Source organism: Vulpes lagopus, chromosome 5 (genome assembly GCF_018345385.1).
Source record: "Vulpes lagopus strain Blue_001 chromosome 5, ASM1834538v1, whole genome shotgun sequence".
Classification (NCBI taxonomy): domain Eukaryota; kingdom Metazoa; phylum Chordata; class Mammalia; order Carnivora; family Canidae; genus Vulpes; species Vulpes lagopus.
Window position 1 is genome coordinate 126752413 of NC_054828.1, and position 22816 is coordinate 126775228.

The following is a 22816-nucleotide window of genomic DNA, read 5'->3' on the forward strand; positions in this document are numbered from 1 at the left end:
AGGCAATGTCTACCCTGGGGCCTGCTGGTCCAGGTCGAGGCCAGACTGTTTCATGAGCTTCTGACTTGTAAACAGTCTCTCTGTTGTCAAGGGAGAAAGAAACACAGCTGAATACGGGAAGCTCAGGGGAGCAGAAGGGAACCCGTGGAGCTCCTTGGAGCTTCGGTGAACGTGGAGTCCAGCAAAGGCTCCGAGCTGGGCTCTGGCACCACCGAGTGACGAGGAGTGGAATCTGCCCCGAGATTCTTGACCTGTGGCCCGAGGATTAGAGTGGAAAATGAAGAGATGTCACAGGAAATCTATCAGGAGTTCACTTCATTAATTTGATCATGTATTCATTAGAAGTTTCTATTAGCGTTTGTCATATTTAGGCCTTGGGTTACCTCAATAAGCTCACAACTGCTGTTTGATTTAGAAAGTCTGGTGAACTGAAACATTATTGGTCGATTTTAAATCAAACATTTTCTGTAAAGCTTTTAAAAACTAAGAACACTGAGGATCTTAGGTCTGAAAGCGTATACCTTTAGCTTTAGTGGTTAAATTTTCATTACAAGCTGAAAAATTATTCAGGGCTCCCTTATTTAAGAGCTTGGGTCATTTCAGACATCCATAAGGAAAAATCAAGATGAAGGAAAACACAGCAGTATCCATTTGAGAAATGAGAAGAAAATGCTATGGAGGTTCCTTTCAGCTCTATTAGTTTAAGATCTCACATTCTGTATTACTGACTAATGAAAGGATAACATCAAACGGAGCAAGAAGAAATGACATGTTATGAAATAGACATATAAAATTTAATCCCTTTGGTTTAAAATACATCTTCAATGATACAATTAAAAACAATAAAGACAAAAGCTTATTTCATAAACAAAATATAAAATAGTTATGACCCGTGTCCCATATCTTATCTTAGAAAACCAGCAATTTAGTTCACATACTTCATTAGAATATTTTAATGTAAAAATGTCACCATCAATCCTACTTATACAAATGACCTATTCTAGCTCCCTGAACCTAGATACCCGTGATTTTATTTGTTATAAAATTACACTTTAGTACTTTCATATATTTAAAAATGTGTACAAAACGTTCCCCTGCCATAGTAATACAGTATCATAAACTCACGAATGCTTTCTAGAATTGTTAGCATACAAGTCAATCAAAGCATGAAGGCTCTGAAACATGATAAAATAGAAATCATTTCCTAGAAGAGGAAGATGAGAAAGGACTCCACTTTGGGTCGTATCACCTAGTACACAACAATCGCGTGTGTGTTGTCATGACTGTGTGTTCACTCTCTTAGGTACGTAGGATTGACATTAGCCTACATAACAGCTAGTAGTCGCAGTAGTGTTTTTTTCCTATACTTCATTTGTTAAACAGTGCAGAAATCCGAGTAACACTCTCAAGAGCAAACAATCTATGCCATTTGAGAAGGTTTTGCTATGCTCTGGGATGACTGCTGTTTAGGAAAACACATCTAGTGAGTTCCACTAGGCACAGTACTCAATCTGCTTGGTATACATTATCAAAAATAACTTAACCTTTCATTTAGGGGAAGTCTTCAAGGTAGACCTTATTGCATCTCTTCACTATATGTACAGACACCACCTTTATATATTATCTATTTGTATTAGACATGTATATACACATTTACAGACACAGGCCTTCAAAAATGTATTGCACTTATATACAATGCAGCGTTAGCTTAACTGATTCATACTGTAACCCATTTTTCAGTTCTTCATAAGAAAGGCGGTTGATATGTTCAAGAAAGTTGCAAAGAAAGATTCAGTAACATGCCCTATTTGAGTAAACATTTTCTGGAGGATGAGAGGCTGAGGGAGAAAGGGCGCATCCTCTCCTCTTTGGACGTTACTCCCGCTAACCTGAGGCAGGCAGAGTTACACTGAGTTCAGGCAAGGGCACGAAATCCTTAAACCCAAGCCCACTGCCTTTTCTGACTTGCGCTAGTGAGCAGGCCCACCGACACTGAAGAGGCAAGGTACATATCCCAATATTTTTATAAATGATGTAGCAGATCTTCCAAAGGTTCCCAGAGAGTCTATTAAATCTTAGAACAAAGTTTTCACTTTTAATCCTAAGTATTTATATCAGAAAATTCAAACATAATGGTGTATGGATTTCTGTCATCTGAAAACGCCAATGTAGTATGTGGAATGCTATCTATAAGCCACATGCAGCACCGTCTCCAACTCGAGAGGAGTCCCTTCCGTTGACATCCACCCATACCTGCGATGTACCTGCAGCTTGCCGAACAGTAGGAGCTACGTCACATCTTCCCTAAGCTCGCTGGGAGTGGCAGGCCAGTGTGCCCTTAGATCTCGGTGAGAGTGAGTCTGTAAGACCCCCCCGCTTCTTCAATCTGCAGCTGGAAGGTGTCTTCATTGGAGTAATGCTTCACGATGTTGTCGTCCATGTTCACCAGAATACTGGAAGAGGAGAAACAAGACAGGTCTACTCACTCCTGCCAGCTTGGAAGTCAGGCAGACCCCAAGGCAGCGTGGCTGCTAACCAGCTGCAACATGAGAGGTGCCTTCTTCATACAGCTTCCTGTAGCCCCGATTCCCTCGTCTATGAAATAGAGGTAGTCTCAGGGCCTGTCCTGTGAGACTGAGGACTACGTGAGGGACTCAAGTAGAGTTCTTATAAGAGTGTCGGGCCAGCGATAAAACAAAGCACACTAGCTTATTTACTGTTATTACTGCAGCATGTAGGAATCACTCATAAACGGGAGCTATTACGATGCACAAAATAAGTCTACAGAAGCACTTCATTGATCCAGCTTTAGAAAGTATATCAGTAAAATTAACCAATGGGATCTGAAGCCACAGCTCCCTGACCAATGATCTTCCCTGGTAAGTTATCCTCAAAGTTTAACTGATCTACTAGTAAGTCCAACCCTTCCCATTGGGTTCACCTAGAAAATTCCGATTAGGATTTGCTTTAGAATGAAGTCAAACGATTCTTAAGCCAAACTCTGCTTATCCATATCAAACAGCATAGTCACTTAAATGAAACAAAACTAAAATATTAATTTCTGGACAAAGAAGCAATGTTCTACGATTGAAAATGTGAACAAGGGCAGGAGAATACAGTAGAAGGAGCATAAGTTGAACCTGAACTATGGCCTTGGCACTAACCTGCTACTTGATCCAGGACATACCTCAGACATTCCTCAGCTGCCTTGTCTATAAACTAATGAATATCACACCCAGCTCAGAGGATAATGTGAAAATTAAATAATATGTGAAGTATCTGATCCAGTGCCTGACTCATGACAGGGGCTCAACAAATGGGGTAGTGCTTGTTGTTATCCTTACTAAATTTCATAATGTGCTCTGGAATTTGGAGCCACTTCGCTGCTGCTACGCATAAGAAGAGCAAATAAAAATTGCATTTGAAAAACGAAGTCCACAAAGATGTCTTAGAAAGGTAGATCAATGTTGTGTGGATAATTTACGAAAAAAATACATCCTTGCATTCATGTTTCTATAACTTTTTCTAGACTGAGCACAAATGCATGTGAATCGCATTAATGTCACATAATATTAACATTATTCAGAGGTTACTAGGAATGCCAATTAACACTTACCCTTTTTTACATTTCTTGAATATTTTCCCAATCTTATCATGGGGCACATCATATTTGTCTGAGATCTAAAAGAACAAAGAAAAATAATTACAAAACGCTGATCTCAAGGCTTTAAAACACAAACTGTAACTATAAATACTGTGGTACAATCACTTAGATTTCTTTCAAGAATGCATGTGCAAAAACATGCATATCCCAGGGAGGGAGTGTGACCTCCCTCTGGAGGGAGCTGCGGTCAGGTGCTTGACATCTTTCCCTAGCTTACTGATGTCTCTCAGTGTATTGTATGGTCATCTTTTTAAAAAATGACTACTTTATAAGCAGTTTTAGGCTTGCAGGAAGATTGTGTAGAAGGTACACAGCTACTCACTGCCCCACAGCCCCCCCAGTACTAACATCTCGTATCAGGGTAGTGCTTTTGTGATCATGACAAGCCCACATCGCTACAATATTATGAACTAACACCCATAGTTTACAGTCAGGCTCATACCTTACGGGCTGTGAGAAATGAATAATGACATGTACCCACAGCCATCACAAGTACTTTGATTAAGTGCATAAAGACCCTGCTTTAGGGTCAGACACATCTAGTTTGAATCAGCTCTGATTCACTTTCAACACGAATAACTGTTGGGACCCTCAGCCTCCCATCATCAGGAAAGTGAGACTCTCTGTGTGCCACAGGACTGCTGCAAGGATTAATGCGTGTTCAGCACAAGGCAGGAGTTAACTTCAGATACAGAATTACGAGAAGGAAAACATTTTAATGTCCCACAGCCCAGAAGAAACATCAAAGTCCCTGATCACAAACCAAGACCTGTGCTACTGTCAGTTCTAACTAGAGCTTCTCTGAGAGCAATGAAGACTTCGCAAAAACCCCAAAGGCCTGGCTGACGTTGCTGCGGCTGCTGGGGTATGGCCCTCAGGCCCTCCTGAGCCTCAACTCTCCCACCCTCCCTTTTATGATCTGTGAGGATCCACACAGCAGTGAAATTAGTGCAGTATCAAGTGTTTAGGTTTCCTTTTAGAAGACAGAGGCTATCTTTAAGGAGACAGAATGAATTAATCCAAGAATAAGCTAATTCAGTCTACATCAAATGCTTTATCTGGAGTTGTGCAAACTACCCCCAAACGGGGGTTACTGCCAAGCCTCCATCTTACAAGACCAAAATCAGAATAGCACTGAGAAAGGGGTCTTCGGAAGCCCAGCCTGCAGACTGCCTTCCAGCTAACAAAAACACCCATTTCAAACCAAATCTAAGCTCCCAATATCCAAACAAATCCATTTCTTTTCTATCACTGAAAATAATTCCTTGTGGATCTGTGAAGCGCCGATTAGGAAACCCCAGTCCTGAGAGACACATGACACTGACAAATTTTTTATGGGTTGTGAGCACATTTTATTTGCACAGTAAGTCTCAACGTTTTTCATTTCTTTTCTCTCCATAATTAAGAATTTGCACACTTCTGAAAACATGAGGCAAGGTTATCAGAAGACAGGGTAGACAGAGTAATCTAGGAGAAACTGCACAATGCTGAGAAACAACAGAAAAGCAGAGGCTAATAGTGGTGTTGGCTTTGGCGGGGAAGGGAATGTGTTCAGAGATGCCTGGGAGCTCAGGGACCCCCGAGAGACCATGGCTCCCCCAGTCTACTGTCCCCTCACCCTGCTTTTTCTCCATTGCATTTATCAGTGCCTGGAAAATTACTTCCTAGTTTCTTTGCCTATTTTATTGTCCCTATGTTTCCAACTGGACCCTAAACTCTATTAAGCAGCGTGTCACTTACTCCTGTAACTCTAGTAGCTAGAACAGAACCTGATACAAAGCAGGTGCTTAACAAACATTTGCTAACTAAGTTCAGCACGCTACAGTTGTCCAGGAAACCAAGGGAAACACATTTCTAGCCCAGCGATGCACATGCTTTGAGCTCAAAGATGCCTATGATTTAGGGGGTTATTCCTAGGATACAGTGCTGATTCCTTGCCCTGTATCCCAGAGCAAAGCCAAAATGGCCTTCTTCTCATGATATCTCTTGCTGAAATTCCAGAAGGGCAGGCTGGGGTCAGCTCAATGCTGAGGTCTTAGTGGGAAGGATTATGGTTATCACTGGCTATACGTCTACACTTTCTCAAATAGGCTTTGGGTAAGGACTGGTCATTCCCCAGGATCAGGAGTTTCAAAAGCAGACCAAGGAACCACTGTTTTTATGCAGGAAATTTTTAAAGATTTCTATTTGATTAATAATAAGTTTTGTTAGCTTCTAATGATTTGTTAAAGTGCAATTTCCCTTTAACCAAGTATATTAAGGCTATTTCAAGGGTGCCTGGGTGGCACAGTCGGTTAAGCATCCGACTCTTGATTTTGGCTCAGGTCATGATCTCAGAGTCCTGGAATCAAGCCCTGAGTCACACCCTTTGCTCAGCAGGGAGTCTGCCTGAGATTCTCTCTCTCCCCCTCCCTCTGTCCCTCCTGCTTGTGCTGCCTCTCTCTAAAATAAATAAAATCTTAAAAACAAAAAACAAAAAACCCCAAGAACCAAATTAACAAAAAACCTTACTTCAAAGATCATCACAAAAGCACTCGATTCAGTTGATAAGACATTACTCAGAAGTCACTATATGCCAGCTAGCGTGCTGGGTGCGGTGGTGTGAGGCCCTGCGGTGATGGCCTTGCAGATGACTGAGGTCTACACAAGACTGGATGAAACATGGGCTGTATCACAGGCACAGGCCTCAGAGATTTCAGTATAACTAGGAATCTGGGTCTTCTGATAAAATTTGTTTCAATGGAATTCTACTTAAGTTTAACTTTCTAAAAAGGGTTTCCAAGTTTATACTACTTACAGCCTCCATCAAGCCTTTCAAAGATGGAGTCTTGAGCATCAGGGCATCAAAGACTTCCTCTGACTCCTTTCGCACGTAGAGTAGCACTAATTCCCAGCCAGGAGTAAGGAGGGGGGAAGAAAAAGGACAGAGTTATTCATATAAGCAAAATGAGAGAAAAATCTGGATACTGGTTAAAATAAAGAGAGACATCTGCATCAAGAACAGTAAACAGGAACCAGTTTCAGATGCAACTTGAAGAATACAGCTTCTTTTAAGTCTGCTGTAAGTCCAAGCTTCAAGCCAAGAACTGGTCTAATGGAAGAATATTCAAGAAAATCAAGCTAGACAAGATTTGTTTGAGCGATTCAGGCCTTTGATAGATTCAGAATTCACCTCTATTTGACAACTCCCACAAGAAATGTAAACCAACGCACCTCTCTTTGGTTCTTCTATCCGAGTCAGCTTAGCAGGAGGTGGAATTGCAAAATCTTCCTCCGATCCATATGGACCCCTTTTTAAGTTAGATCTGCAGGCAATCCAAATGATGTGATTAGTGACTTCAACTTAAATCACTTGCAGAAACAAAAAAGAACTTTACTGTCTATCACTCAAGTTTAGATTTAAAATGACCGTTCTTTTATCTGGTCCAGCTTCCTTAGTTGTGGATGAAAATCTGAGGCCAAAGGAAAGACACGGACTAACCAGCTCATACTATTTAATGGCAGAGCTTGGACTATACTCAGGTCATCTGCCAGATGCCCTGCCCCAACTGCTCTTATACTAGATCAAACTGGATTCTTAGGAACGGAGGGCTTCTTTTCAGGAAGCATTTTATGGAGGTAGGATTTGAGAGAGAGATATACAAACAAAGGTGGTAACAAAGGAGAGAACATGTCAACAGCATGGGAAAGTGTGGCCAGCAGAGCTAGGCTAGATAAAACAGAATGCCCCATAGGAAGATAAATCCAGAAGGGCAGCCAGGACAGTAGAGTGAGTATCTTAATATCTTGATCATCTGGCTGTAAGGAATTTTAGACTTATGCTGCAGGCTTTAGGAAATTTTTCAAAGTTTTGTGAAATGGGAATACTGTAATCAAAGTGTGCGGTAAAGACTGGAGGAGACTCCAGGACCCACAAGCAGAAGAATCTCTGAGAGGACTCTGGGGACGATCACAGCATAAAACTCAAAAGGATCTGAACACGGCAGCGTCAGTACAAATAAAAAGAGGAAACAGACACCAGTGTGTCTGAAGAAAGAAGTTATGGGGCGCAAGCTCCATGTTGTGAGGGGGTTCAGTGTGGGTGAGCAAGAGACTAGTACAGTAACTGAAAATGAAGAAAGTGAGTGCTTGGTTGTGAGCAGAACAATCACTTCAAGAATAGAGGCTGGGCCTTAAAATACTGTCTGTCTGAGTTTCCAGCACATACCAGGCCTCCCATAAAAGCACCTGCAGGCAATGTCTGAGCACACAGAGGAGCATGGCCTTCAGAGAAAAGGCTCCCTGTGTAACACAGGTCTGAAAGGGGAGTCCCAAAGATGGGATCGGCCCCTCAACATGGTGGAGCACTGATAAGGGTGGCTGCCGGTGTGGGCAGTCAGGGCACATGGGCCGGGGAGAGGGGTACCCACATGTCAGGGGCAGCAGCACCTCCACAGCAAGGAGCACACCCAGGGCCGGGTTCCTATTCCAAAAGGAACCAGGATTTCTTGGAGAAGAAGCTGATCCTCAGGTTGGGGAAGGGAAAGTCCAAGGACTTCCAAGTCCCTGGAAGACACTGTGCCTGAATGCGATGGAGTGCTCAAGGGGGAGGGGAGCACCCCAAAGGGACTCAGGAGCAACTTGAAGGACTCCGCTGACCATCGGGGACAATTTGAGCAAAGTAAATGATAGCAACATTTGCAAAGTAAATAATTTGCAACATGAGTAAAGCTGGACACTATGAGTCCATACGAATAATAAAGAAAAAAATGAGTAATTTGAAAGCCTGATGAAGAATGAGATTTTTACAAAGCTTACAAAGCACCTCCCCACAGACCACTTCTTACAAGAGGAGGACAAGTGCCCTCGCAGTGGAGAGGCCTGGGAGACACCACCTTGATCAAGTGATCAAAGTGAACAGCATTAGCAGGAGGTAAGTCAAAATTATGCCACCTGACAGGACACACTGAGAATGCAACATTATGTCCAAGACATTCCTGCTAAGATGCATAATTACCTGAATCTAATCACGAGAAAACAACAAATAGACCCAAACTGAAGGACATTCACAAAGCAAGTGACTTGTAATCTTCAAAAGTATTAGGTCAGGAAAATCAAGGAGACATTAAGACTGTTCCAGACTGAAGGAGATTAAAGAGACAACTATCTACACGGCGTGAGTCTGAACTGGATCTGTTTCTGCCATAAAGGACGTTATTGGAACAACTGTCAAAACTTGAATGGGATGTGAGGACTGACAGATATCAACATCTTGTTAATATCCTGGCTTTGTTATGTAGGAGACTGTCATCCTTTGTAGGAAATACACACTAAACTGTTTAGGAATGATGGTCACTGAGTCTGCAGCTTACTTTCAAATGGCTCGAAAAAAAGGAGTTCTTTGTATTGTACTTGGAATTTTTCTGTAAGTTTGAGACTGTTTAAAAGAATTTATTAAAATAAAATAAAACATAAACCTTACCCTTCACCCTCCAATTCTTCTGAGGCAATAGGAAGGACCTAAGACCAAAAAAAGAGAAAAAAAAAACAAAGAACAGATTGCTTTTCTAGCATATGCTCAAAATATTTCAAACCATAAGTAACTTATTTCTAAAATGAAAACAATTTTAGGGATCCCTGGGTGGCTCAGCGGTTTAGCGCCTGCCTTCAATTCAAGGTGTGATCCTGGAGTCCCAGGATCAAGTCCCACATCGGGCTCCCTGTATGGAGCATGCTTCTCCCTCTGCCTGTGTCTCTGCCTGCCTCTCTGTCTCTCTCTCTCTCTCATGAATAAATAAAATAAAATCTTAAAAATTTTTTTTTTTAATTTGTCTAGTCTAGTACAAAATCCCTTAGTCTTGTTTTTCAGTAACCAGATTCTTATAGGTATCTTGAACTCTAAAGCAGGAGTTGGCAAACTAGGGCCCATGAGCCAAGTATGGCCCAATGCCTGTTTATATAAATATTTATTGGAACATAACCACACTCATCCACTGGAAGGTTGTTTATGGGTGTTTAGGCACTACAATGGCAGAGTGAAGAGTCACAACAGATACTATGTAACTCCAAAAGCCTGAAATATTTACTATCTGAGCCTTTACAGGAAAAGTTCACTGATCCCTGCATACCCCAAAGCTTCTCATTAGAAACTGGATACATGGTTGGGGTGCCTCAGTCAATTAAATGTACGACTCCTGACTTCGGCTCAGACCATGATCTCAGGGTTGTGAGACAGAGCCCTATGTAGGGCTCTGGGTTCAGTGACGAGTCTGCTTGAGAGTCTCTCTCCCTCTGCCCTTCCCCTGACTCACATGTGTGCTGTCTCTCTCAAATTAATAAATAAATCTTAAAAAAAAAAAAAAAAAGGAAAAGAAACTGGCATTGGCAATACCCTCCCAACCCCAAGAACTGTAAAAAAATCATTAACCCGTGTAAATCTGTGTATGGCAGACTATCTTCATATATTTTTGAGCTCTACATAGAAAGCTCTGCATAAATATGCTCCACTCTATCCAAGCTGCTATCTGTACTAAGCTTCTGCTCAAAGGAGGCATGGCTAGTTGTGAACTTTTACAGTAATTGCCAAGATAGGGCCATCTGTGCCAATTATGATTCAGTAACTGGAACCATGAAAAGAGCCTTCGGATGTTCTTTCTGATGTTCAGAACCTGTGAGGTAAATCCACAAGATCACAGATTCAGACTCTAAACTATATTACTATTCTAGCATTTTGAAAATGAACTAAGACATAAATACATACATACATAGTGAAGTTGAAAGGTTCGGTACTTCATTTTCAGCAATAATGCTTATACCTAGTTTACTGCAAGGACAGCATGTCACCCCAACTGAGTATTCCAAAGTGACCCATAACACTGGTCAAACCTCACTAAATTTTGGTTTCTGTTTACCATGAATGTCAAAGACTTTCTCTTGCAGCCACCCTGGGATCCTGGTTACCTACGTGAGTACCCCGCTGAAGGTTGGCAAAGTGCACATCCGGAATGAAGAGGACAGGCTGAGTATCAAGATCAATAAAGGGCTTGAAAACCGTGATATCCATTCGTTTGTGAGATGGTAGCAGTGGCACTTTAACATCAGAAACTGAAAAAAAAAAAAAAAAAAAAAAAAAGACACCCTAGTCAACCACTTACATATACATAATGGATGCAGGCCATAGAGCATTCTCTTCAAATTTAAGAAACTTAAATTGTAGCACTATATAAGGTACAGGTCATGTTGCCTAAACCAAGAGGAATATCACAGTTCATGTGAAGAAATATGCTGCTTGTATTTATACTAAAATCAACCAAACATCTTAGCAAAATGAAAAAAGGCTATTTTTAAACATACACAGAAAATGTGGAACAGAGGCAAAGCATATTTCATTTTTGTCTGAAAGGCTAAGACTTATAACTGTATAAACATCATTCAGAACTAATTTCACCTTAGCTACCCCCTGATTAAATAATTCATATTCTAACAGCAATGTACTCTTCACCTTGAGAACATACACCTTTATACTTCCAACTTAACCTCACAACTTAACCTCAGAGAGGATCATAGTTAAGCGTGACTGTCTAGGCTTTTTATTAAATTATAGACTCCTCTTTCTCCTGTCATTTGCCCTGAAGTCCTCAGTGATGAACTCTCCTGGCTAGCTCTCTCTGAAGTGATATTGGGAGTCTGTACTTTGATGCTAGTTGGAGAACCTAACGTGCTGTGCTGCAGAGCAAATGTCTGCTGAGCCAGATACTAGCAGCCCACACACCACAGATGAAATACGACTGCCAGACTGAACAGTGTGGCATTCTTCCCCCTTAAAGCTGGGAGATACAGGATTTTGTGAATATGAGTACTGGTCACATAAAAAAATAAAAAATAAAGAAACAAAGCTTTCCTGATGAAATGTCCAAACAGGAGCCCTACAGATTCTGAAACATTAGAATACTATACATAAGAAAACTGCACTCATTTAGAAGTAAGATACCCTGAAGTCTCAAAAGCATTATTATTATTCTTAAAAATCTAGACAAGTCCCAATTTTATCATCAGTTATTCAGACTAGAGGATATGTTATTTTTCAGGACTGGAATCAGTATCCCAAACTAAAGCTAAGAGCCAAAATAGTCTGAACTCTGGAAAAACTCAAGAATCCTTTTCTGTAGTTCCCCAAGAAAATTTCTTAGATCGGCCATTCATCTGACTTTGCCACTGGTAAAGGAAGGAATGCTAGCACCTCACAGCATTAAGTATCTACTACTGTATCTTTTACGTGAAAACTCTAGTCACCATTCTGAATGGAAAGGTCTGAAACACTTGGTGGAAACATTTCTACTTACAGGCATTCAACTGGGAGCTGGGGTCAGTACACTTGCCTTTTCTTTTGCTTTGTTTTCGTTCTTCATCCCTGATTTTCCTTTCAGCTCCCTATATGTCAAGAGAAGACAAGGCACAACTCTGTTTAACTAATTCTCTTTAAAATAGTTCATTCTTATCTAATGGGGGACAAAAGATCTCCCCTTTGGAGATGAATTCCCTTAATTATGATATTTATGGAACTTACCATAGTAGTTGCCTCTAAAAGTCCAAGTGTTTTTTTTCCATTCCCCTCCCCCCTTTTTTTTAAAGAGCGGAAGGGGAAAGGGGCAAACGGAGGAAGAGAGACAGATTCTTAAGCAGGCTCTATGCCGAGAGCAGAGCTGTACTTGGGGATCAGTCTCACAACCCTGAGGATCATGACCTGAGCCAAATTCAAGAGTCAGATGCTTAACCAACTGAGCCACCCAGGTGCCCCTAAAAAGCCCGTTCTTAAAACTACACTTAACTATGTGAAATCATAGGGAAATAACATTTACTTAAAGAACGAAAGCAAAACTCCCCTCAACAATGGATATGATCAGGTTAAATGAAAAGCTGAGAAAATCTCCTAATGTACTACACTGCCTTCAAAAACATGAGTGGCTGTTCCCTTTGTCTAGTAGATAAGTTGAACCTGCTTTGAGTGTACTTTCCTATATGGGCAATGTTATCGCTGAAAACTATGATTCTGTCCAAGGACTTGGCATCAATCAACTGACAAAAATGACCAATTATAACTCCCAAAAGCTAATATTTAAGTAGAAATCTGAATAACCATTTAAAAGAGAAAAAAGTATACTCCTAACCCTATTAAGAGAACATATATACACAATATATATCAACTATACAAAGAATGGCAGTGCCTTGCAATTGAACCCACAAAAATAAAAAACCATTACTATATGACCTATAATTAAGTATAATAAAAATATAACTATTAATCATTTTGTTTCACCTGTTGGCATTTTTTTTCTGGGTAGTACAGGTTTCTTCACAAAGTTACCCAGTTAAGTATGAACAAGTAACTTGTTTTTCTGCAAATAAACTCCCTGATATCAAAGTGAAGCAATAAAAATCATCCCACATATCTTGGCACTATTATATAATAAATATAATAAAACCACATTTTGAAAAACAGAATACAAACCACCTTCTGCCTCTTCTAGAAGGTGTAAATATACTAACATATTGGTAAACATACAACCTTTTTTTTTTTTTAAAGATGTTTTAATTTTATTTTATTCATGATAGAGAGAGAGAGAGGCAGAGACACAGGCAGAGGGAGAAGCAGGCTCCATGCTGGGAACCCGATGCGAGACTCGATCCTGGGACTCCTGGATCATGCCCTGGGCCAAAGGCAGGCACCAAACCACTGAGCCACCCAGGGATCCCCTACAACCTGCTTTTATACAGATTGCTCTGTTATGCTGATGCAAACATCATATTCTTGACACAGAAAAACAGGTTGATATCCCCAATCTCCCACCAATTACCATATAGTTGGTCTGTATCTCTCTCAATTCTTTCCAACAGTCTAACAATAACTTCATTTGGAAGGTAGTTTTAAAAACTAAGACATTCCCCTCCATATTTATCAGCTACATCCATAAAGAATAAAGAACTTGTGCTTCTGTAAAGATGGGACTGGACTGTCAAGGACCAGACTCAGCCTCCACCCTGAAACAACTTCAATATAAAACAGACAGATGCATGAGGATTTTTAAGGTCAAGGCCACCAGGCAACAAAGAACAGAGATCCCTGAGAGAGAGGAAAAAAGCAAGATGAGCTCTTCTGGGGCTGACTGCCTTCACAATTCCCAGGCTGTAGCACAGGGAGGGACGTCCAGAGGTCTGCTCCATCCAGGTTCCCTGGATAGAGAAACGAGTTGAAAATCCAGACAGATCATGGAAGCAGGACGAAGTAGCAATGTGGAAAGAGTTACATGAGAAACAACCCCAGAGATCTTTGGATGGTCCCCTTGAGTAGTCAGTATAGTACTGAGAAAGAAACAGGTATAAGGTTGGTCCCCCTGAGGTTGAGGGAAAGCCCTCAGAAAAGACTAGAGGATAGTGACTGAAACTCACACAGGGAAAATAGTGCCTCTTCCACTGGAAAAACTTCAAATCCCCAGGGTAATTGGTAGAACAGTCAGGAAAACCTCAACTCAGTAGTGGAGAATAATGAGCTGATACTGAGCACTATACCAGACTCACCTATCAGACTGTAGACGTAAGACTTGAAAGGATCAAAATGTTTCCAAATAACTTCACAACTTCACTAGCTCTCTCAGGACAAAGCTCAAGAAGATTCATAAGATTATAAAACCACCTAGAACTAGACAACATAAAACTCACAATGTCTATCTCATTAGGTTACTGGGCAAGTAAAGAAAGAAGCAGGAAAACATGAATGTATGAGGATACCAAACCACTGAAACCAACCCAGAAATGACACAGAATTCAGGCAAAGACATTAACATGGTTATTATAACTGTATTCCATATGTTCAAAAAGTTAGTGGAAAAAAACACATATTAAGACACAAAAGATGTAAAACAGACCCAAACTGATCTTCCAGAGACAAAAATTACAATGTCTGAGATGAAAAATACACTGGATGGGATTAACGGCAGTTTAGACAGGGTGAACAGAAACACTGATGAACTTTAGGACATTACAACAGGAACTATCCAAAATGAAACACACAGAGAAAAAGTAATCCTAGAAAGTGACGAGCAAAAAAAAAAAAAAAAAAAGAAAAGAAAAGAAAAGAAAGTAAAGAGCATCAGTGAGCTTGTGGGGACTTTAAGCAGCCATAGAAGAACATGTATAACTGGCATTCCCAAAAGAGAATGAAAGAACAGCCATGTTTCAGGAAACAATGCCTGAAAAATGTTCAAATAGGATGAATACTAAACTCAGAACATGCAGCTCAATAAACTCTAAGTACAAGACACTTATTTTTTTTTTTTTTAGTACAAGACACTTAAAGAGACACATCAAATTGTTGAAAACCAGCAAAAAGAGAAAATCTAAAAAGAGTCATAGAAAAATAGACACATGAGATACAGAAGAACAAAGATGATGATAGCAGATATATCACTAGAAATGGAAGCTTGGGGCGCCTGCATGGCTCCATCAGTTAAGCATCTGAGTCTCAATTTTGGCTCAGGTCATGGTCTCAGGGTCGTGAGATCAAGCCCCACATCAGGCTTTGCACTCAGTGGGGAGTCTGCCTGAGATTCTCTCTCCCGCTGTCTCTGCTCCTCCCCTAGTCATGCTCTTTTTCAATAAATTAATACATAAATAAAATCTTACCCTCCCCCCAAAAGTAAGCCTGACAACAGCAGAGTTATGTCTTTCAAACATTGAAGGAAAAAGTAGTCAGCCAGAATTTTTATTTTTTATTTTTTTTTTTCAGCCAGAATTTTATACCCAGCAAAAAGATCTTTCAAAATCAGAGGTGAAATGCTTTTCAGACATACAAAAGCTAAAAGAATTCATCAGCAGTAGACCCTGCAAGAAATGTGAAAGGACGTCCTGTGAGATTACAGAGAGCCATTTATTCACACTTTTCTGCTCTCTCTCTCTCTCTCAACAACTAAAAGAGGCTGATCTTGCTCCATCACCTCACCTTTTTAGGCAGTGACCTAAAAAGTTAATCTATGACATTCATTCCTGATTATAGCCACAGTGAATATTACTCAGATGGAGAAAGCTATCTGCAGGAAATAAAGGTCAGTGACTTTTTTCTGTATAAGAAAGAACCCTAGATATACAGATATATATAAGCCCACAGAAAGAAAAATCACCAAATTTCCATTGGTTAGAGATCCAATTCTTGTTCCCGTTTTCTCTGAAAAAGTGTTAAATTGCTGCTGCTTCTGCATTAAGACAAAGTTCCATTTATTAAACCAGTCGACCGATTCATAATAAAGTACTGGTAAAACCTTCTTAAAAAACAAACAAAAAAAAAAAACCTTCTTCTTAGGAGAGAAAAACAACGTAAATACCTCTGAAGGATACCAAAAGATGTCTTATTTCTAGTTTCTTATTGTGGATGTGGACCAGATTCCTAAGATATGAGAGTTTTAAGAGCAAACACAGAAAAATGAATTGACAGACACCAAATAACAGGTAAGTCAAATCTCAGAAAGGAGAGCATCAAGGAGGCAGCACCAGACAACCCAGAACACCAAAAGCAATCACAGTCATAAGGGACGACAGAAGTTAAAACAACATGTACGAGGGCAGCCCGGGTGGCTCAGTGGTTTAGCGCTCCCTTCAGCCCAGGGTGTGATCCTGGAAACCCATGATCAAGTCCCACATCAGGCTCCCTGCATGGAGCCTGCTTCTCCCTCTGCCTGTGTCTCTGCCTGCCTCTCTCTCTCTCTGTCTCTCATGAATAAATAAAATCTTAAAAACAAAAACAAAAACAAGATATATGAGAATCAAGAGTGGGTGTGAGGTCATAGAGGAGTTTCGTGTGGTTCAAAGAGTCAAGGACTTTGAAAATTAATTATACACAGCAATATATAATATTTTCCTCCCATGCAGAGTTTTATATCAACCCATAACAGCTCTGAGATTAAAACCCAAGGATGGGATCCCTGGGTGGCGCAGCGGTTTGGCGCCTGCCTTTGGTCCAGGGCGCGATCCTGGAGACCCGGGATCGAATCCCACGTCGGGCTCCCGGTTCATGGAGCCTGCTTCTCCCTCTGCCTGTGTCTCTGCCTCTCTCTCTCTCTCTCTCTCTGTGACTATCATAAATAAATAAAAATTTAAAAAAATAAATAAATAAAACCCAAGGATGAAAACAGGATGTAAGTTTACCTCCCATGTCCCCTAATCACCTGTGATTATATGACACACCACTGCTGTGTGCCATAAGGGCTGCAAAAGGGACCAACAATTGTCATCCCTGAGATGATCTCTGCTCCAGCAAAAAAGGAATAAAAATGGGTCAGCAATATTTTTAGGGGCCTTAAAAAGAAAGCCATACCTTTGGAGGCTGAGGGTATGTGGGCATCTAGATAGGCCACACAAAGCACTCTTAGGTGAAGATGCCTGGTTTCTAACCACAGTGTTGTATGATTTCCTTTTTACAACAGTACAGAGCTTACACACATCATGAGAAAATAATGACTGGCCTGCACAGTGGACATCATATGTGCGACCTTGGATAACACGCTCCTACGACATGGGATCTAAATGAACAGGTGAGGAGGCAAGCAGCAACTCCAGAAGATGAAGTCAGGTGTCATCCCAAACCACACTCAGTTTTGCAACTCTGAAGAAAAAGGCTTTCTGCTTCACCAGTATACATTAGCACACATTCACACAACAAAAAACTGGTTTGTAAATTTTGTACAACCACTGATTAATAACTTTGTAAAATTCATGAAACTTTCCCTCTGCTTCATTTTCTATATCAGCAACCAATACAGGAGCTTCCCTCAAAAAGTCTCTCATTAAAACCAAATTTTATTTAAGATCATGTATTGATACTGTTCCTGCTCTGCAAAACTGCTTATACAGCTTTTGCCATCGGATATAGAAAACTCCAGTTCGTGCTGATTCATGCTGACATCATTTAATACAGCCAATATTCTAAGTGTTTGATCCATGGACTGGAATCAGTCCACAAACTGTTACAGTCCAGAAAGACATATTAGAAAGAGAGTAGGCACTTGGGAAATAAAGAGAATAACTATGTCTGTTGAATCAAAAAATTAAAAATTGGGGCTTATAGTTTGTATCTCTTCTTCTGGCTCGAAAAAGGAATGTGGTGTGAAGGAAAGAAATCTGATAGTGAGGAATCCCTGCTCCCCATTTGATGTGACTCGTCACTTGTCAAATGCAGTGTATATGGAGAGTGCTGTGCTGGGTAGACGAACAGCCCCTGAAGCTATCCACACCCAAATCCTCAAAACCTGTGAATATGTGAGCTCACACAGCAAAGGAGACATAAGGGGGCTAATCAGCTGGCATTCCAAGAGGGCAAGTGTCCAAGATCATCTGTGTCAGCCAAGGATAATGGCAGGGGTCCTTAAAAGGAAAAGAGCCAGATGAGGAGATGTGGCAATGGGAGCAGTGCCAGAGGGATGTAATGTAAGGCTCCTGGCTCTGAAGGTGGAAGGGGCCACAAGCCAAGGAATGTGAGTGCCTCTAGAAAGTACAAAAGCAGAGAAACTGATTCTCCTCCAGAGACTCCAAAAAGAGATGTGGCCTCTAAAAGCTGGATTTTAGTCCAGCAAGATCTCAGACTTCTGACCTCTAGAACCATTCAATAATAAAAGTGTGTTGTTTGAGCCACTAAGTTTGTGGTAATCTGGAAACTGCAACAACAGAAAACGAATACAGCCTAGCACATTACCAGGCACACGGTACTCAATAAATGTTACTGAATCTGGGTGTATCAGAAGGCTTTCTGAACTCAGAAGGTCTCAGGCTGCTCCACTGAGGCCACATACTATGTTCTGGTCCCCAGTGTGAAAATCAGGACAGCAGACCTCTGATAGCACGTACACTTCCAGTTTTCTAGTACCTTCTAGAAATCTTAACAACAGAGAGGGCTGTTTTTTAAACAGGATAAAAAGAGGGGACTGGCCAAAAATATGGTCCAATATTTCCTAAGTAGGAAAAGTTAAAGTCGCCTCAGTCTTATTTCATTGGAGCACTTGTTTCTCTGAGGCTGCTACTGAGTTCTTGGGAAGAATACAGTCTCCAATCTTCGAGACACAGAGGGCCTACTAGCTGCTGTCTGCAGTTCATTCCAGCTGGGCCCCTGGCTCTGCACCTGGCAAAGTAACCAATTCTTCTCCAGATAAAAGAGATGACATTGAATTCGTTTAGGCTTATACTTTCTCTTCTTGCCTACCTGCTACTCTAGAGACGAATCTGAATCTCATCTGATTCAGTGAGCTGGCTGACAATTTACCAAAAGCCCAGAGGGAGGTAAGCTAGTTAAAGGACAGCCCTTTACAGTCATCATTCACATGGAGCCCTCAGACACAAAGCTCCAGAGCTACTGCAACCCCTGCCTACAAGTCTCAGTAAGCAGAGGGGCCACCCAGGACTGAGCATAGCCCCACACGTATTCCATGTGCGCCACCCGGATTCTATCAGACATGCCCAACAGAATGGATTCATTGGCCCTTCAAATTTTTCAGTTAAAACAAGATTTTTTTTTCCTCCCCTGTATAACGTGTCTATGCATGGCTAAAACAATAATTTCTAACTTTAAATAAGCTATTTCATATTTTATCAGCAATACATTTATATCAAACTTAAATATGAAAAAGACTCTTGGTCATTCTCCATGAGGAAGAGTATATCTCACATGCTTTATTCTTACTGTCCCTACCCAATCTGACAAGCTTACCTTATCACAGAAGACTTTTATCTGGCAGTATGCCCGATGCACAGGCTTATTGCTACGGTTGTTATAACTATAGGTATCAATTTGAATATTAAGAGGCAACCCCTTCACGCCTTTCTGAGAAGAGAAATCTGTGCTTAAGCAGTTCACAGAGATGAAAACCTGAAAAGGAAAAAAAAGGTATTATAAACAATAGGCAGCAACAGTCAACCTTAGCACAGCTTGTAAAAATACCAACATCCCCAAAATTACTCAAATATGTTCTAAATAAGAGCTCAGCTGCTCACTCAAAAACAACAACAACAACAACAACTTTTTTTTTTTTAAATGAAGGGCTTATTTTAAAACTACTTCTGGTCATAGGAATGGCAGACTTTATTTAAAAGTAAAAAAATAGCAGCTTTGAACCCGTTGATTTTCCCTTCTGGAATATTTATTTAGCATCAGACTATGGAAGAGCCCAGTTGTCTTTCTTGATGTCATTTTTACCAATGTTACCAATAGCACAGAGATACAGAGATGTTTTATAGCTTAGTACAAACTTTGGGAACCTGCCTCCATTTATGTCTACACTACCTCTAAGGATAACTGTAGCAACCGAAGCATGCCCCAGTATTCTGGAATTTATGAACTCAGTGAGTCACATTATTAAAAGTGGCATGTTATTAAAGAGGCATTACTTACATTATTAAAGTAAGTGGTTAGGAGAAACCCAAGTGAATCTTTGTACAGCAAAAAAAAAAAAAAAAACATGCTCCATTTCCCTCTTTCTTTTTAATTGAATTTCGATTTGCCAACATGTAACACCCAGTGCTCATCCCATCAAGTGCTCCCCTCAGTGCCTGTCACCCAGTTACCCCATTCCCCCGCCAGCCTCCCCGTCCACAACCCTTTGTTAGTTTCCCAGAGTTAGGAGTCTCTCATGTTTTGTCACCCCATTTCCCTCTTTTTTTGTGATTATGGATTTTAACCTCGCCACACAAGGTCACAATCAATGTACAAGAGCTCCCTTTCAACCATTGAGCTTTGTAATTTATTTCTGATGCGTGAGCACCACACAGTGGGGACTATTGGAATTACAGTTGTAAAAATCAGTGCCTTCCATAGACCAGTCAAGACCCTCCCGCTGGATTCCTTCCGGTCCAATGGCCAACAACCCCTAAGCCCCAACAACCGAGAACAGATCTACCACAAGCAGTGTGGGGTGCCACTGGCTGAACCAAGACCCAGACACAGGGAGAAGTTTAAGCCAGAAAAGCTGGGGTAGGGGAGCTTCTAAGAATGTAGGTAAAGAGAAGGGGGTGGACAGGTAAGAAAACTGTAACCATAACGACAAAAAACGCTCTCTAGAAGGTTTGCAAATGCTGAAACAGGGGTTTTATTCTTGCTCTAGTCTATATGCTATTTCCAAGAAGGAAAAGACCCAAACACCCTACAATGACTGAGAACTCGTCCACATGAACAGACTGAAAAGTCATCCCTTACCCTGTCCCTGCATTAGCTCTCCACTCAGGCCAGTCTAATCATGGCCCCTAAGAACACATTTTACTGCTCACTCCTGCCTCTTGTCTTTATCCTTGTCCTTCTCCCTCCTCCTGTGTCCCTCCTGTCCCAGTCCAAGTCACCCCGCATGTCCTCTCTGCGTCCCCACATCTGCAGAGGTCCAGCTCTGGAGCCATCTCCACAGAGAGTTTCCATTCACCCCAACCTGTGTTGTAGAGGCCACAGCAGTGCATACTTAGGGTTCCATACCGGCACTGGGCACCTGCTTTATACACATGATCTCATTTCACAACCTTGAGAGACAGTGTTAATCCTTTTATGGGTGAAGCCCATAAAAAAAGATTTAAAAAAAAAAAACTGTTGCCAAGGTAGAAGGCAAAGGGCTGGAATTCATATCCACAACTTCCCCCCCTTTATGCCCTGCAATCTGTCTTTCCCAAATCAATTTTTTACCCTAATCACTTTTTTTCACTACGGGAATGGTTTGCCATTTTTACATGTTTTATGTTTTATTTACCTGACTAGACTGCAAATATTGTAAGGCTAGGTCCATATTCTTCATGTGGCAGCTTTCTCAACACTTTTAGCACAGTGCTGGGTCTAGGGCTACCTTTTCTACTAGCCCACTATGATTTTTCTTTCCAGTTAACCCATTTTCAGGAAATAAACAAAATGCTTTCATTTTTAAAAATATCTAAACCTAATATACAGGCAAAAAGTGGCATGTATACATTTCAAATCCATTACAGAAACTTTGTGCTTTGACTTTAAATCTTTTCCTATACTGTTGACCCTAGAACAATGCAAGGGTTAGGAGTACCAACTGCTTGCCCCCCACCAAGAGCCAAAAATCCACATATAACTTTTGACTCCTCTGAAACTTAACTAGTGGCCTACTGTTGACCAGAAGCCTTCCCAATAACATTGCCGATTAACACATGTTCTGTAAGTTATACATATTCTAAACTCTATTTTTACAATACCTTTTTCTTAACTTTCTCAGTTATCTCTAGGCTACGCACTTCATCTACAACTTTTTTCAAAGTGTTACAAATCTCAAAAAAATTTTCCATTTATTGGAAAAGACCAACATATAAGTGGGCCTCTGCAGTACTGTTCAATGGTGAACAGTATGCTGTTAAGAAACACTTCATATACAACTTACAAATCTGGGTTAAGGAGGTAGGTTATGAAACAGACAAAAGATAAACAGGCACAAGACAAAAAGAAAGGCCGACACACAGTAGTCCATGCAAACTAAGCATATCAAGTAACCAAATCATCATATTTTTCATTTTACAACCACATGAGAAAGCTAAATTTTTCTCTATCATTCAAGGTCACATGGCTCAATTTATGACTCAAAAACAGCAGCCTGGGAAAGTTACACTTAACCCTCAACAATTCCAGGAAGTCTCTGACCCAAAGTGATATTCCATTTACAAGAGGATTTCATGGTAATCCAACCTAAAACCTAACCTCCCCTTGCTTCCCAGTGTCGAGTTTCTATTCAAAGCAAAAATAAGCAGGAACCAAATCCTAGGATCAGTATAAACATGGAGTCTTCGGAGAGATGTTACCCTATTACCCAGGATTATTTACAATCGGTTTCTTAAACATGTTCTTCTCCTATTTTTAAAATCAATTCTTTCCAATCTTGGCACTGTTTCTAAATGCAACAAAGAAAGTTTACAGCATTTCTAACTCAACATTAAAAAACACCACCTTGTCTAGATAAATACATAAACACACCAATAAAGTGAACAAGATGTGCGATATAAACATGCCAGCCCAGGGACATGAAGTACACAGAGGACAGTGGCCGAAGACCTGCAGGAGAGAAATGAAGGCAGTGCTCATGAAGCCTCTTGTAGCAGGCTCCACAGCAAGAACAAACAGGACAGTCATGGGTATGTGCTGCTACCAGT

At 40.8% G+C, this 22816-nt stretch overlaps 1 protein-coding gene across 3 annotated transcripts in view; it reads right to left on the reverse strand.

The window, feature by feature from the left end:
* Positions 1–804: 804 nt before the first annotated feature.
* GRHL1 (grainyhead like transcription factor 1) overlaps positions 805–22816 on the reverse strand; it is a 51519-nt gene continuing 29507 nt past the window's right edge. For 2 of the 3 annotated variants that reach the window (XM_041754186.1, XM_041754185.1), the window contains exons 9-16: positions 19389–19547; positions 11986–12073; positions 10608–10747; positions 9126–9163; positions 6878–6969; positions 6462–6547; positions 3617–3681; positions 805–2453 (exon numbers count right to left, since the gene is read on the reverse strand). In XM_041754186.1, coding sequence (XP_041610120.1) covers positions 2339–2453; positions 3617–3681; positions 6462–6547; positions 6878–6969; positions 9126–9163; positions 10608–10747; positions 11986–12073; positions 19389–19547 — 783 coding nt within the window. In that variant the 3' untranslated portion in view covers positions 805–2338. Of the gene's footprint in view, positions 2454–3616; positions 3682–6461; positions 6548–6877; positions 6970–9125; positions 9164–10603; positions 10748–11985; positions 12074–19388; positions 19548–22816 lie in introns of those variants that run through there. The other variant, XR_005987690.1, reaches the window with a different exon arrangement.